Genomic DNA, 14,849 nt, shown 5'->3' with positions numbered 1-14,849 from the left:
GGGGGGGGGGGGGGCGGGGCCCAGGATGGTTTTGGGTACCTGCCCAGGGGCACACATGGGTACCAGGCAAGGCCAGTCAGGTCGTGAGCCCCATTTCCTGGCAGCTTTGGAACAGCCCCAACCCTTTCTGAGGCATGTCTTCACTTCTTCATGGGGCCATGAGTAACACTACAGCTGGCGCCCAGATACAGATGTTCTAGGAGCTTCCATGGGGGCGGGGGAGGGGAGAAGCATGTTCGAGGGACAGCAGGAAGGATTCAGGTTCAGGAGGGTTGCTTTTCCTTCTTTGCACCCTGAGGTCCATTTCTGAGTCAGAACAAGCATGAAGACCACCCCAGAGCAAAGCAGGGAGAGCGGCCAAGGGGCCAGCATGGAGGGTCACAGCCTGGGCCACTGCCTCCCGGAGGTCCTGGGGCCCTGGCAGGATCTTCTGCCCCTGCCCCCAAAAATGTATGAAGCAGAAATACAGTTAACTCCTTCACCTGGCCACCCAGGATTCTAGAGGCCAGAGAGAGGGGTTCGTGGTAAGGAGGAGAGCTCAGAGGGGAGGGTGTGGGTGGTGGTGCCCCAGGCAGCTAGGGCCCGGCTGCAACTCCCCACCGCCCGTTCTGGACAGTCCGCTTTTTCTGCCACTTCCTCCACCTCCTTAGTTGGTGGTCACTTGGCGGTCAAGGCAGCCGTGGCCGTGTGGGAGCGTGGGCAGGTCGGGGGGGCGGGTAGAGGCTTCATCTCCCTAGAGAGAGTGTGGGCAAGTGGCTCCCCACGGCCTTTCATCCCGTTCCCGAGTCTGTAAGTGCTTCTGAGGTCTGACCTGAGTCTCTCCTGCTGCTGCCGCCGAATTTCAGTTCAATGTTCCCGAATTGTGTACCACCGGGGGGCCTGGTTTGTGGGGAGAAGATAAGTGGGTCCTTTTCCTGGCCCTCAGCGGAGCTTAGACAAAGCCAGGACAGGTGGATGCCGACGTGTATCTGTGTGACATCCTGTGGGGTCCCTGAGGGCCTGGGGTGGTGGAGGGGCTGGCCTGAAGATCCAACAGGGCTGGAGGACTTCTCCTGCCCCAGATGGCCCTACGGATTAGCGGGAGATCAGGATGCATCAGCTCATGAGAATAAACCCTGAATGATCCCAAGTTGGGGCGGTGGTGAGGGGCGGGGGCCAGGGTTTCCCCGGTTCTGAATCCAGCATGAAGGCACTCAGAGTGGGGGGTTGGTGGACATGCCCATTTCCCAGGTGGGAGGATTGAGGCCCAGGGCCCACCCGGCTGGGAGGAAGGACGCTCCACGGTCCCTGTGAGGGGTCAGGGGCCTGAGGTGGCCGAGGCCCCTCTCCTCTCTCCATTGGTTTCCTGCCAGAATTTGGAGTTTCTGGCCCCTGAATTAACTGCTTTAAAAACGTCACATCCCCACACCCCCTGTTTCAACATCCATGACCTGGGGGTTCAGGGGGACACTGGGGGGCCTTCCTTAGCTACCCACTTGCTCAGGACAGACCCTGCCTCACTTCCCCCATCAGCAAGCCCAACCCAAATGCAAAGAGCACAGGCTACCCCACTTCCTCCCTGGACGCCGCCCTCTGCCCCTTCCTTGCCTTCCGGCTGCCGGCAGGGGCATCTCAAGATTCACGTCCGTCCTTCTCACTTAAAACCTGCCATGGCCGTGGCCTCCACGGCCCTGCAGAGCCCGGCTCCCACCCCCTCTCACCCCTTCTCACCTCCCTTCACACCCCTGCTCCAGCCCCAGGCCTCCCGGCCGCCCCGAAAGGCAAACTCCATGCAGCCACGGGACCTTTGCACTTGCCGTTTCATCCGCCCGGGGTGCAGTGCCCGCGCTCTGCCTAGCGGCCCTTCTCCATTATCCACCCACATGTCACTTCCTCTGAGAAGCCGTCCCAGCCCACCCTGGCTAAAGTGGCCCCTCTGAAGCATCCCACTCATTTATCTGTCTGTGTGGAACGCCTGTCTCCCCCCTGGGCTGGGGGCCCTGAGGGAGGGCCGGGTCTGTCTGGTCGCCACGTGTCCCCCCAGGCCTGCACACAGTCAGCCCCACAGTCTGCCCTGTCTTGGGATCACTCAGGAACCTTCCCCTGCAGGAGTCTCAGTTTCCCAATCCCTGACACCTGCCTGGGATCCGTAACTCACATCCGAGGGCTCAGGTCCTAATAATCCATCCCTAGCTCATCCTTAATCCCTGACCCCCCCTCCCTTCCCGGCCCCTAATCCCCTAGGATTTGCCCGATCCGATAGGTAATTCCTGGACTGCTTCCAGCCTGGTTCTTGGTTCTCTGACCCTGAAGGGAGGGAGCCGCTACCCTTGTTAACAGCGTCCCTGAGCAGCCACTTCAAGCTCCCAGGACACCCCTGCCCCTCGTCCGGCCCTGCCCTGCCAGGTCCTGGAAGAATAGGGCTGCTTGTCAGCTTCTGGAATTGGAGGGGCCCCAAGTGCTGGAGGCAGGAGGGTGACAGCATGGTCCTGAGCTGTGGCCTGGAGGTCTGGCCACCTGGGTTCCGTCATTTCACCACTTCCCACCTGGGTTTCTCCGCCTGCGCAGAGAGAAGGGTCGGGGCAGCTGCTGGAGCGGGAACTGGGCCCACAGTGGGGGCCCTGCTGACATCAGAGCCATGTGGGTGTGGCGCCCGGGAGAGGGTTCCAGGCTCTCCTGTTCACAGGGCGCTGGGGGTCGTTGCCGCTGAGCCCCCGCACCCCACCAGGAGCCCCAGCCTTGCTGGTCTCTCAGGGCCCAGTTCCTGTCCTGGCACAGGCAGGAAGCGGGATCTGAGTGTTTCCCGATGGGGCCCGTTGTTTGTTAGGAAGGACCTTTCAATACGAGGTTTAATTACTGTCCCTGAAGGCCCTGGGTGGCTGAGGGCTGACTCAGGCCCCTGCAGGCCCCGACCCCGTCCCAGAGGTCTCTGGGTCCCAGGGGTCTCTGGGGCAGCCTGATGCGGGAGGGGCTGCCAGAATTGGGCAGAGGGAAGCATTGTGGCTCAGAGAAGGACAGTGATTAGCCCTGGGATGCACAGCCCAAGGGGGCGGGCAGGGCGAGGAGAGGGACCTGGATCCTCTGCCCCAGCCCTCAGTTTCCCCTCCTCCTACCCAATTCCAGGAGGACCAAGGGCCACAGGCCTGGGGGCGGCAGGCTGGCTTTCAGGTCTTTGCACCCCTCCCTGGCTGGGCCACCTCTCTGGTCTGTCAGTGGGGAAGTGTGGTGCCTGCACCCCCACCCCCACCCCCTGCCCCCAGAACAAAAGGAGGGAACGTCTATGACGAGTCGCCTGTGAAGGAGGAGGCCGTCTTCATCCTGGCCATTTACGCTGTGGCTACCCGACGCTGGTAGTTTCTAGGCCCCCCGATTTAGATGGTTTCTAACCCCCCCTCCTTGGTTTCTAGGCTCGCGCCCCTGGCCTTCCTGCTCGCTTTGTCCCTGGGCGTGAGCGTCCACTGCCGTGGAAGCTCTGGTGGTGGAAATGGGGAATAGGCAGGTGCGGCCCCTCAGTCAGGTTGGGGCTGGGCCCCTGGGGGTCTTGAGGATGAGGAGATGCCCCATTTCAGAGGTCTGAGCCCAACACCTTGTCTGGATTCAGGCAAAAGAAGGTCTTGAATTTGGAGCAGTCATTTGGGTTTTGCCCTTAACACTCACCCCAGATCATGTCAACCCTTTCAGCTCTCAAGGTCTCCATCCCCACACCGAGATGGGTTTCCCGGGCTCTGCCCATCATGATCGGAGGCCCCATGGCCACTGGGAGAAGGCTCCAGTACATGTGGGCGGACAGAGCCGGGGGTGGGGGAGAACCTCAAAGCCTGCCGCTCCCTGGGCTCCTCCCGGACAGACAGGAGACTGAGGTTCCCAGGGGCTGGAGGGACTTGCCCAAGGTCATACCTGCCAGTGGGCGGGAGCCCAGGTCTGGCTGCTGTCACCACGGTCTTAGACATTGGGTCCCTTCCAACCTTGGCTCTGGAAGACCAAGCTGCTGTGAACATCTTGTTACAAATCACTTTTTAATTTTCTTCTCTTCCTCTTGGATGATTTCCTTGGGATCAATTCCCCGAAGTGGAAGAAGGCCTGGGTCACCCGGCAGGCGCGGTGCTGTAGCTCTGCCCTCGGGGGGCTGCTCAGAACAGAGCCAATTCACAGTGAGTCCCAAAACAGGGAGCCCAGTGCGGCCAGGCCAGCGCTGGGGTTTACGGCTTTCTGCTAATTTGGGAGAGTCCCTCCAGCCCTTGGGAACCTCAGTCTCTTCTTCTCTCCATCCAGGAGGAGCCCGGAGAGTGGAAGGCTTTGAGGGTCCCCCAGGCCTGTCCTGCCTACACATGCTAGAGCCTTCTCCAAGAGGACATGGGGACTCCGGCCAGGATGGGGAGGGCGCCGGGCCTACGGGAGAGCCCTGGAAACCCACCGCGCGGTGGGCGTTTCTCCCTGCACCGTGATGGGCAAAGTCAGACGCATGACTCTTCAGAATCTGAGACCCTCCTTTGTCCGAATCTAGACAGGGGGTGTGGGCTTAGACCCCGATCTGGGGCATCTGCTCATCACTGAGACCCTGGGCCTCGGAGGTTTTCTCTTTACGTATACGTGTTAACAGAAATATAACAGCCTTTAACCATTTAAAAGCGTACATCTTTTAATGTGTACACAGCGTGTTGCAGCCACCCCCCTTAACACTCGCCAGAGCTTCTTCATCTTCCCAAACAGAAACTCCCCCGCCCCTACAGCCACAAACCCACTCTGTGTCTGTGGATCGGCCTGTCCTGGACATTTCCCATCAATGGAGTCACACACCGTGGGTCCTGCTGTGTGCGGCTTCTCTCACTGAGCATCGTGGTCTCGGGGTCCACCGACGTGGTAGCGGGTGTCGGGGCTTCTCTCCTTTCCGCGGCTGCGTGACGCCCTGTGTGCGGAGGGACACGTGTGTTTGTGTGTCCATCCGCTGGTGGACACTCGGGTTGCTCCCACACTCTGGCCATTGTGAATCGTGCTGCCGTGGACGCTGGCGCACAAGTGTCTCTTTGAGTCCCTGCTTTTGAGTCCTTGGGTGAAGGCCCAGGAGTGGAACTGCGGGGCCACATGGTGACTCTAACTTTCTCAGGAACCGACAGGTTTCCCTTGGAGTGGTTCTCTTTCCTATTTTATCGATTGCCGCAGGGCTGGGCATCTCTCCATGTGGCCTTTGCTGCATCTGTCTGTCCTCATGGGTAAATGCTGGACTCGGAACACTGTGCCCGGCCGTTAATATTCCTCACATGGACGGGCCTTTTTCTGGGAGCACAGAATTCCCGGGTGGAGTTTTGGAATCGACCTCCAGGACTTGTATCGGTCCTGGGCATATTTGGCCAGTCATCCCTTTTTCGGGTGTATGTATCACATGAAACATCCAAGCCGTGGCCAAGTCCCGTCCCTCAGGCTCTTCCGCCACCTGGCCCTGCGCTCTGCCGGGCAGGCCTTGGCTTCTCCCTTTTTCCTTCCGCGTCTGTCTTCCCCTCCTGGCTCGGCCCTAGTGCTTTTTGGACGGCAGCCTTGTGCCAGGCATGTTGGGCCTTCTTGGTCCTGGGAAACATTTAGTCAATTTTTGAGCGGCCTCTTGGACTCTTCCAGGTCTCCGGCTTCTTCAGGGAGAGAAGGTCAGGCTGGGCCAGCGAGAGGGACCTGGGCTGGGGGAGCCCAGCCGGCAGTGGAGTGCTGTCTGGGGCTTGGGAGGGCTTCCTGGAGGCGGGGTCCACAGTAGCTGGGGCCAAAGTCTCAGCTTTGCCGGAGGAGGCGAGCGCTGGGCTGGTCTTCAGAGGCGCATGCGCGTGTGGTGGGGCAGGCAGGCTCCGCGGAGGGCCCCGCGCAAAGGTGGAGGTGTGACCGCGTGACCGGCTGCACCTCGCCCCCAGGTTCTACTGGGACTTCACCATGCTGCTCTTCATGGTGGGAAACCTCATCATCATCCCCGTGGGCATCACCTTCTTCAAGGACGAGACCACGGCCCCGTGGATTGTGTTCAACGTGGTCTCGGACACATTCTTCCTCATGGACCTGGTGCTGAACTTCCGCACGGGCATCGTGATCGAGGACAACACGGAGATCATCCTGGACCCCGAGAAGATCAAGAAGAAGTACCTGCGCACGTGGTTCGTGGTAGACTTCGTGTCCTCCATCCCCGTGGACTACATCTTCCTCATCGTAGAGAAGGGCATCGACTCCGAGGTCTACAAGACGGCGCGCGCCCTGCGCATCGTGCGCTTCACCAAGATCCTCAGCCTGCTGCGCCTGCTCCGCCTGTCGCGCCTCATCCGCTACATCCACCAATGGGAGGAGGTGAGCACGGCTGCACGTTGGCGCAGGGGCGGGGCCGTGGGCGTGGGCAGGGTCGTGATGAGCGAGGAGGAGTGGTGACGCGGATGCAGGCGTGGGGTCTGTGGGGTCGTGATGGGCTGGAGCGGGGCTAGGATGTAGGGGCACGGGGTTGTGATGAGCGAGGGGGTGGTGATGGGTGAGGATGCCGTGACGGGACCCGGCCACTGGCTGCAGGAGGGGGGCAAGGAGGCACCAGGAACAAAAAGGCGGGGCCGTGATGGGAGACTCTGGGCGGGGCTACCGGGGTCCAGGGACATGGTCACAGTGAGAGGACAGGTGGGGATACAGGCGAACGAGCGGGGTCATTGGGTGGGGCACTGGGCGGAGTTACAGGGACTGCAGTGAGGGGTAGCATGGACGCTTAACGCATCCGCACCCCTCTCCCTCCTTCTACCCTGTAAGAGGCATACTCCACAGCCCCGGTGGCAACGGGGAAACTGAGGCTCCGAGAAGCGAAATCACGCCCCTCTCCCCCAAGTTCAGACCCGCCTCTGGACTGAGTGTGACCCGATTCCTGAAGCCCGCGGCCACCACGCAGGCTCAGAGTCGCCGCCACTGTCCGGGACAGCAACTAGGCTCCGAGGCGGGGAGTGGGTGGGGACAAGGCTGCGGAAAGAGGCCGTGGTCCTGGGAGAGGGCAGTGGGCAGGCAGACGGCCGGGCAGAGAGATTTGGGCGCCCGGGGCGGCAGGCCGAGCGGGGGGCCACGTGCTCTAGTCTAGGGTGCTGCATTACCTTGAAAGGCAACGGGTCTCACAGGAGCGGGGGCCCCACCGGCCGCGTGGGGGGCGTGGTGAGGTGGGGCGGCTCCTGAGGGGAGGGGGCCCTGCGGAGGGCTTCGGGCGGGCGGAGGCCCCTCCCTCGCACACCGCCTGCGGGACTCTCACGGACGCCGCCCCTCCCCCCAGATCTTCCACATGACCTATGACCTGGCCAGCGCGGTCATGCGCATCTGCAACCTCATCAGCATGATGCTGCTCCTGTGCCACTGGGACGGCTGCCTGCAGTTCCTAGTGCCGATGCTGCAGGACTTCCCGCGCAACTGCTGGGTCTCCATCAACGGCATGGTGGTGAGCCCCGAGCCCCCCGCCCCACGTCCGCTCCCGGAGCGCGCGGCGCCTGAAACGCTGCTCTCCGACTTCGAGCCTTGCCTTGCAGACCCCGGCACCGTGGAGACCTTTGACCGTTGGAGGGGCTCTAGGACAGTTTCTGCCCCCCCAGGGATCGCATCATCTGCTTACTGTGCTTTGCGATGCATTCCACTTTTTAATTTGCATACATGTATTTAAAAGACAGTTTTATATCATAGCCCCTCAAATGGAAAGATGGTATCATGGGCCGTGAGAGAGAAAAATTGGAGACTCACAAGCACCTGTTACTTCCTGGCTGAGATGCTGAGTGTTAAAAGCTTTCCTCCTGCACGTGGGGCACAGGGCAGGTGGGCATTGATGGGCGGGAGCAGCGGAGGGAAAACCCGTGGGTGCCCAGCCGGCGCCTGGCACAGCTGCCTGGCTGAGGCAGCTCACTGTCTGGCCGGACACCCAGGCATGTGGTCCTGTTTCCTGAACGGGGCCCGCTGCCCCCTCCCCTAGCCAGGTCAGCTGAGGACCGGGAAGGGCTCCCGGTCCTGCCTGATGCCTCCCCCCTCTCCGCCCCTCTGATCAGATGCCAGTGTCCCCGACTCACTGTCTCCGGGGTCCCCGGAACTTTCCCATTCTCTTGGCCTCACAGACACTCTCATCAGAGGCTGAAAAGTGGCGGGGGCTCCTGAGCCCCCAAGGCTAGACCCTGGCCCCTCCGAGCCTCAGTTTCCCAGGACTGAAGCGGGGAGGCGGCTTCAGACCCGCACCTGCTGCTGAGTTGCTGTGACGTGTGCGCACAGCCATGTCAGCTGCCTGAGTCTCAGTTTCCCTTGGTTACCTCTGGAAGACACGGAGCTCACCACCTGGATGCCTGGGGGAGGACCGGCAGGCGGGGCCCTGGGGGGGGGGTGTGTGTCAAGGGGCTCCCTGGGGGCCGCGAGCGCCCACCCACCCGCCCACCCACCCGTGGCCTTGCAGAACCACTCGTGGAGTGAGCTGTACTCCTTCGCGCTCTTCAAGGCCATGAGCCACATGCTGTGCATCGGGTACGGGCGGCAGGCACCGGAGAGCATGACGGACATCTGGCTGACGATGCTGAGCATGATCGTGGGCGCCACCTGTTACGCCATGTTCATCGGCCACGCCACCGCCCTCATCCAGTCGCTGGACTCCTCGCGGCGCCAGTACCAGGAGAAGGTGAGAGGGGGAGGCACCCCCCTGGGTCTGGGGGTCCACCCCACATCCCCCCAGCTCTGTGGAGGAAGGAAGTCTGGAGCCTGGAGGGGGACACAGGCCAAGGAAGGGGACGGGAGCCAGAGGGGTCCGAACAGGACAGGGCGGCCAGTCCAAGGGGCATCAGGGGGCTCCAGGCGGAGGGGAAGGTCTCTGGGCCATCTCGGGAGGGGCTGGGGTCCTAGGGTCGCTCAAGGACACGGGGGAAGCCTCTGGGGGAGCAAGGATGTCCTGGCGCTTGGCCTCGGTGGAGCCAATCCGAGGGCTGTGGGCCGGGAAGGGCCGAGAGAGGGCGGGTGCGACCCCACAGGCCAGCCCTCTCTGGAGGTCAGCCTCAGTCTCCCCTCCCTAAGGCCAAGGGGGGGGCCTGGTCCCTGGGACATCGCCCCATTGGCCCTGCACTGCTATCCGATGGCTGGCCTCGGCCAGGCAGCTGCAACCCCTCAAGCAGTGCCCAGCAGTCGGGTCGGCTGGGTCAGCTGGGCCTGGCGCCAGGCACCCCGGCTGTCCGGAAGCCACCAGCCTCCTACCCAAACATGAGCTGGTGCCGCCACCCGCCTGCCGTCACGGGTTCCGCTGAGCTCAGGGCAGCTGTGGCCAGGCGGGGCTGGGCTGATTTCTCGAAAGATCATTGGGGAGGGGAGCCAGGGCCACCAAAGGGTCTGGGACCTCTGGGGCGGGGGCCAGTCCAGCCCCCTCTAGGGGCTGGGGGTGGGGTGCTGGTGGCGGGAAAGGGTTGCCAGATGAAATTCAGGACGAGACTTCCCAGTGGTCCAGGGGTTAAGACTCCACACTGCCACTGTAGGGGAAACGGGTTCCACCCCTGGTAGGGGAAGTTCTGCGTGCCGTGTGGTATGGCCAAAAAAAAAGGAAATCCAGGACATAGCAATAACTTTTTTTTTTTAATTCATTCATTCATTTCTGGCTGCGTTGGGTCTTCGCCGCTACGCGTGGGCTTTCTCTAGTTGCGGTGCGTGGGCTTCTCATTGCAGTGGCTTCTCTTGCTGTGCAGCGCGGACTCAGTAGTTGTGGCGCACGGGCTCTAGAGCGCAGGCTCAGTAGTTGTGATGCACAGGCTTAGCTGCCCCAGGCTTAGCTGCTCCACAGCACGTGGGATCTTCCAGGACCAGGGCTCGAACCCATGTCCCCTGCGCTGGTAGGCGGATTCTTGACCACTGCACCACCAGGGAAGTCCCCCGCCCAGGATATCCTTATCTGGGGCATTTTGGTCGTTTATCTGAAGTTCAGATCGCCCTGGGCATCTCGTAGCATGTTACTGTTAAGTCGAGGCCCACTCGGAGCGGGGGCTCGGGAGCGGCGGCCGCTGACCCGGGCCCCCCCCCCCAACCCGCCCTGTTACAGTACAAGCAGGTGGAGCAGTACATGTCCTTCCACAAGCTGCCTGCTGACTTCCGCCAGAAGATCCACGACTACTACGAGCACCGCTACCAGGGCAAGATGTTCGACGAGGACAGCATCCTGGGCGAGCTCAATGGGCCCCTGCGGGAGGTGAGGTGGGGGTCCGCGTGCGGAGGAGGGTCCTGGGGGAGCCCCACGGGCCCCTGCAGGAGGTGAGGGGCGGGGTGCTCACTCCAGAGGCTCCAGGGAGGGTCCTTCTTGCCCCTCCCAGCTCCTGTTGTGGCCCATGGTTCTCGGTGTCCTTGGCTTGCGGACACGTCACCTGGGCCTCTTCCTTCATCTTCACGTGGCCTGTTCCTGTGTCTCTGTGTCCCCTCCTCTGTAAGGACACCAGCCACTGGGTTCAGCACGACCTCATCTTAACCAATCACACCTGCAAAGGCCCTGTTTCCACATCTGGCCCCGTTCACACGTACCAGGGCTCAGGACTTCAGCGTATGATGGTGGTGGGCGGACAGTTCAACCCGTGACCCTCAGCAAGCAGTTACTGGGCGCCAGCCGTGTGCCCTGCCCTGTTTCCAGGGAGGTGGTGCCAGAGGGGAAGCTCTGGGAGGGACGGAGTGGGGTGGGGCTTGGGGCGACTTCACAGAGGCAAGTGTGAGCCTGCGTGGCCCTGAGGAGGGATAGGAACGGGCGCTAGGATTTCTTCTGAGGGTGGAGGTGCCTCCCAGCAGGGAAGCACTGTGGCTACCTGCAACGAAAATATTCGCTGGGTAATTATTTTCATTCATTCGCTCATTTACAGACAAACACCTCACAGACCACAAAATGCGTGAAATGCCGTGTCAGAGTGGTGCCACCACTGCCGCCTAATCCCGCGGCCTGGCCTCCCCGGGCTGCTCAGGACACCCGGCCCTCACTCCCCATTCCCCTCCCGCCAGCCCCTGGCGACCCGTGTTTGATCATTACTTAGGTGTTTACATAAAGTCAAATTTACAAAACCAGATATATTCAGAAAATGCCCGTCTTCTGTCCTGTCCCTCTGCCTGGTTTCCTCCTGCTCTCTCCGTCCATTTTCTGCCTTTTTAACAAAACAAAGGCGGGCAGGCCTCCGGGGTGTCCGTGCCTGGCGCTCCCTCTCGGGTCCTGTTATGCTTTGTGGGAGGAGCTCGCGGCACAGGGCAGAGTCGAGGGTGGGGTCGGGGCCCTGCCGGTCTGTCCAGATTCCCCTCCGAGGGCGCCACGAGGGAGACGGTCCCAAAACGCCCAGGTGAGAGGTGCACCCCTCAGGTGCGGTTCTCTTATTTTCCTGCCATCAGGGGCTTACTTGCATTTCTTTCTGTAAACTGTTCATAACTTTTGCTTGTTTTCCTACAGAACTTTTGGTCTTTTTGTTTTTATTATTTTTTAAAGATTGGGAGCGATTTATTCATTTATTTATGTACGGCTGCGTTGGGTCTTCGATGCTGCATGCGGACTTTCTCTAGTTGCGGCGAGCGGGCTTCTCACTGCGGTGGCTTCTCTTGTTGCAGAGCATGGGCTCTAGGCACGCGGGCTTCAGCAGTTGTGGCTCTCGGGTTTAGCTGCTCCGTGGCCTGTGGGATCTTGCCGGACCAGGGCTCGAACCCGTGTCGCCTGCATCGGCAGGCGGATTCTTAACGACTGCACCACCAGGGAGGTCCCCGGCCGTTTTATCTTTAAAACTTGCTTACTGTGGTTTTATTCCCCCACGTGTGGCATTTTTATGCCCTGTAAGTCAGGTGCTGCATGTATGCTTGCTGTACACAGTAAGTGTTCAATGTGTGCTTGTGTAACAGCGAGTGTGGCAGTGCTCGGTGTTTGGCAGCAGGTACACAACACCTGACTGCTGTACACAGTAGGTTCTCAATATCTACTCTCTGCGGACATCAGGCACACGATACGTGCTCGCTGTATACAGCAGGCGCACAATACCTGCTTGCCGTACACACCCAGGCTTCGGAGGAATCTGCCCACGTTTTCTTCTAATACTTGTAGAGTTTCGTTATTGGCATGTAGACCCCCCTATGCCTTTGGAATTTATCGTGGAATCTGGCGTGAGGAAGGGATCCGGTCTTACCTGCTGTGTGGGGCTGAACCATCTGGCTCTGCGCCGAGACTTGGTGGGGGAGGGGCACCTTAAGCTGAAGTTCCCTCCTGCTTGGGTCTATTTCTGGACTTTTCATCTGTCCCATCGGCCTGTCTGCTCTGTGTGCGCCAAACCCACTCTGCATCACAGAGGTTTGCAATGTGCTTCGGTGTCTCAGAGGGTGAGTTCCCCCTCCCTGCTTGTCTTTGTCACGGGCTTCCCGCTACTTCTGCTCATTTGTTCTAAATGCACTTGACTAGCCCCGGTTATCGAGAAGCGAGCCGGGCGGCATTTCCACAGGGCTCTGTGTACTGTATCCCTGCCCGGGGAGAATGGGTGTCTTCCGTCTCGAAGATGGTGAGCAGCGCTCTCTAAGGACACAATGTGTTCAAGGCTCTTCTGTGCCTCTGGGAGGGTTTTCAACGTTTCCCCATATAGATTTGGCCATGTCTTGGTAAACTCGTGCCATGGCATCTTACTTAGCTCTTTATGTGGGTGGAAATGGGGTCTTCTCATCCATTACGTCTTCTTCGAAGTGCCTTTCGTTTGCCTGTCCAAAAGCTGTGGATTTTTTAATTAATTAATTAATTTTTGGCTGTGTCGGGTCTTTGATGCTGCACGCGGACTTTCTCTAGTTGAGGCAAGCGGGGTCTACTCTGTGCGGTGCACAGGCTTCTCATTGCAGTGGCTTCTCTTGTTGCGGAGCATGGGCTCTAGGGCGCGCAGGCTTCAGTAGTTGTGGCATGCGGGCTCGGTAGTTGTGGCTCGCGGGCTCTAGAGCGCAGGCTCAGCAGTTGTGGTGCACGGGCTTAGCTGCTCCGCAGCATGTGGGATCCTCCCGGACCGGGGCACGAACCCGTGTCCCCTGCATTGGCAAGCGGACTCTTAACCACTGCACCATCAGGGAAGCCCGATTTTCTTTGTAAGGTAAGCAAAGTGCCCCGTCATTAGGGTACACCCGATGGGTGTTCCATCAAGTGAAATCCCCACATGACCCCCACCCAGATCAAACATGGAGCATTTCCATCCCGCAGAAGCTTCTTTGCCAAGGATAACCGTCATCCTGACTTCTACCCCCATGGATTCGTTTTAAGGCTCTTGGTTTTCATGTTGGTTTTTTTAACCACTTGCTATTCTGACAAATTTCCCTTGTTACAGTTTTCCATTGACTCTTTTGGGTTTTTCAGGCAATCCCATTAATACAGATAGTGAAGAGATAGCTTTACTTTTTCCTTTCCAATTCTTACGTCTCTGAATGCTCTTCCGTGTCTAACTGCATCGGCCAGTATTGCCAACACAGAGTTCAACAGTAGAGGATCTTGGGAATCTTTTCTTGATCCTGTCTTTGGTGGCAAAACCTCCAGTGTTTGCCTATTAAGATGCTGGCTTTCAGGCTAACGTGTTGTTAAATCCCTTTCACAAACCGAAGGTCTGAGAGGTGCAGCAGTCCCAAAGGTAGGGTGCGATGGAGGAGCGGGTGTGCGCCCTGCCGTCACCCCCGCCTCCCACCCCTACAGGAGATCGTCAACTTCAACTGCCGGAAGCTGGTGGCCTCGATGCCACTGTTTGCCAACGCCGACCCCAACTTCGTCACGGCCATGCTGACCAAGCTCAAGTTTGAGGTCTTCCAGCCGGGTGACTACATCATCCGTGAGGGCACCGTTGGCAAGAAGATGTACTTCATCCAGCATGGGGTGGTCAGTGTGCTCACCAAGGGCAACAAGGAGATGAAGCTGTCCGACGGCTCCTACTTCGGGGGTGAGCGTCTGTGGGCAGGGGTGCCGGCGGCAGACGGAGTTCAGGGTGGGGAACCCGAGCAGCAGGAAGGCCCTGGGGCGGTGGGGGGGGCGGGACTGGACCGCTCTGCTGGCTGGGAGGGCCCTGGGGACAGCTGGCTTGGGCCACTGGGTGTGGCCCAGCAGTGAGGACGCTGCCCCTGGCTGCACGCAGAGATCTGCCTGCTGACGCGGGGCCGGCGCACGGCGAGCGTGCGGGCTGACACCTACTGCCGCCTCTACTCGCTGAGCGTGGACAACTTCAACGAGGTGCTGGAGGAGTACCCCATGATGCGGCGGGCCTTCGAGACGGTCGCCATCGACCGGCTGGACCGCATTGGTGAGTGGGCCCAGCGGTCAGCCTCGGTGGCTGTCGGGGGGCCGCCTGAGGAGCGGGGTGCCACGGCCCAGCTGACCCTCAGGGCCCCTTCTGACCCCCGGACCAGATTCCTTGACCCACTTTCTCCCTTGGCCAGACACGGCCCCGGTTTCCCAAGGATGGGGAAATGGGTGTTTCTGCTCCCTAGGCAAATGTTTGAGCACCTACTATGTGCCGGGAGGTGTAGATGTGGCCCACGAGGCTGACGTGGTGGCTACCCTCAGGCTTGTCACAGAGGAGGGGATGTCCTCGTGACTCCAAGTGGAGACCCAGATGGGTAGGCGTTGCCGGTAGAAAGACAGAGGCATGTTCTGGGAATGGAGACACCATGTGCCAAGGCCCTGAGGTGGGAAAGAGGCCTGGAGTCCAGGGACTCAGGGAAGCTGGGAGGGAGGCGGGCACCAGGCACGTGAGGCCACAGGGCTGTAGAGGAAGGCGCTTGGGCTGTAGGTCAGAAGCACTGGGGAGCCATGGATGATCCCAGGCAGGGGAGGACCTGATCAGATTTGCACTTTACGAGGGTGGGCATATGGAGGAATCTGGTGGCCTGGCCTGTGTGTGTGTGTGGGGGGGGGGGGGATT

At 60.3% G+C, this 14,849-nt stretch overlaps 2 protein-coding genes across 2 annotated transcripts in view; one reads left to right on the top strand and one right to left on the bottom strand.

The window, feature by feature from the left end:
• HCN2 (hyperpolarization activated cyclic nucleotide gated potassium and sodium channel 2) overlaps positions 1 to 14,849 on the top strand; it is a 22,270-nt gene that overhangs the window by 5,912 nt on the left and 1,509 nt on the right. The window contains exons 4-9 of the mRNA XM_024740013.1: positions 5,871 to 6,294; positions 7,241 to 7,402; positions 8,393 to 8,611; positions 10,010 to 10,156; positions 13,631 to 13,871; positions 14,064 to 14,228. Coding sequence (XP_024595781.1) covers positions 5,871 to 6,294; positions 7,241 to 7,402; positions 8,393 to 8,611; positions 10,010 to 10,156; positions 13,631 to 13,871; positions 14,064 to 14,228 — 1,358 coding nt within the window. The remainder of the gene's footprint in view (positions 1 to 5,870; positions 6,295 to 7,240; positions 7,403 to 8,392; positions 8,612 to 10,009; positions 10,157 to 13,630; positions 13,872 to 14,063; positions 14,229 to 14,849) is intronic.
• POLRMT (RNA polymerase mitochondrial) overlaps positions 10,221 to 14,849 on the bottom strand; it is an 18,733-nt gene continuing 14,104 nt past the window's right edge. Inside the window, exon 19 of the mRNA XM_024739947.1 lies at positions 10,221 to 10,757. The gene's annotated coding sequence lies outside the window, so the exon portion shown is untranslated. The remainder of the gene's footprint in view (positions 10,758 to 14,849) is intronic.

The sequence above is a fragment of the Neophocaena asiaeorientalis genome, unplaced genomic scaffold (genome assembly GCF_003031525.2).
Source record: "Neophocaena asiaeorientalis asiaeorientalis breed wild unplaced genomic scaffold, Neophocaena_asiaeorientalis_V1.1 scaffold469, whole genome shotgun sequence".
Classification (NCBI taxonomy): Eukaryota; Metazoa; Chordata; class Mammalia; order Artiodactyla; family Phocoenidae; genus Neophocaena; species Neophocaena asiaeorientalis.
This window is presented reverse-complemented; position numbering and strand designations above follow the sequence as displayed.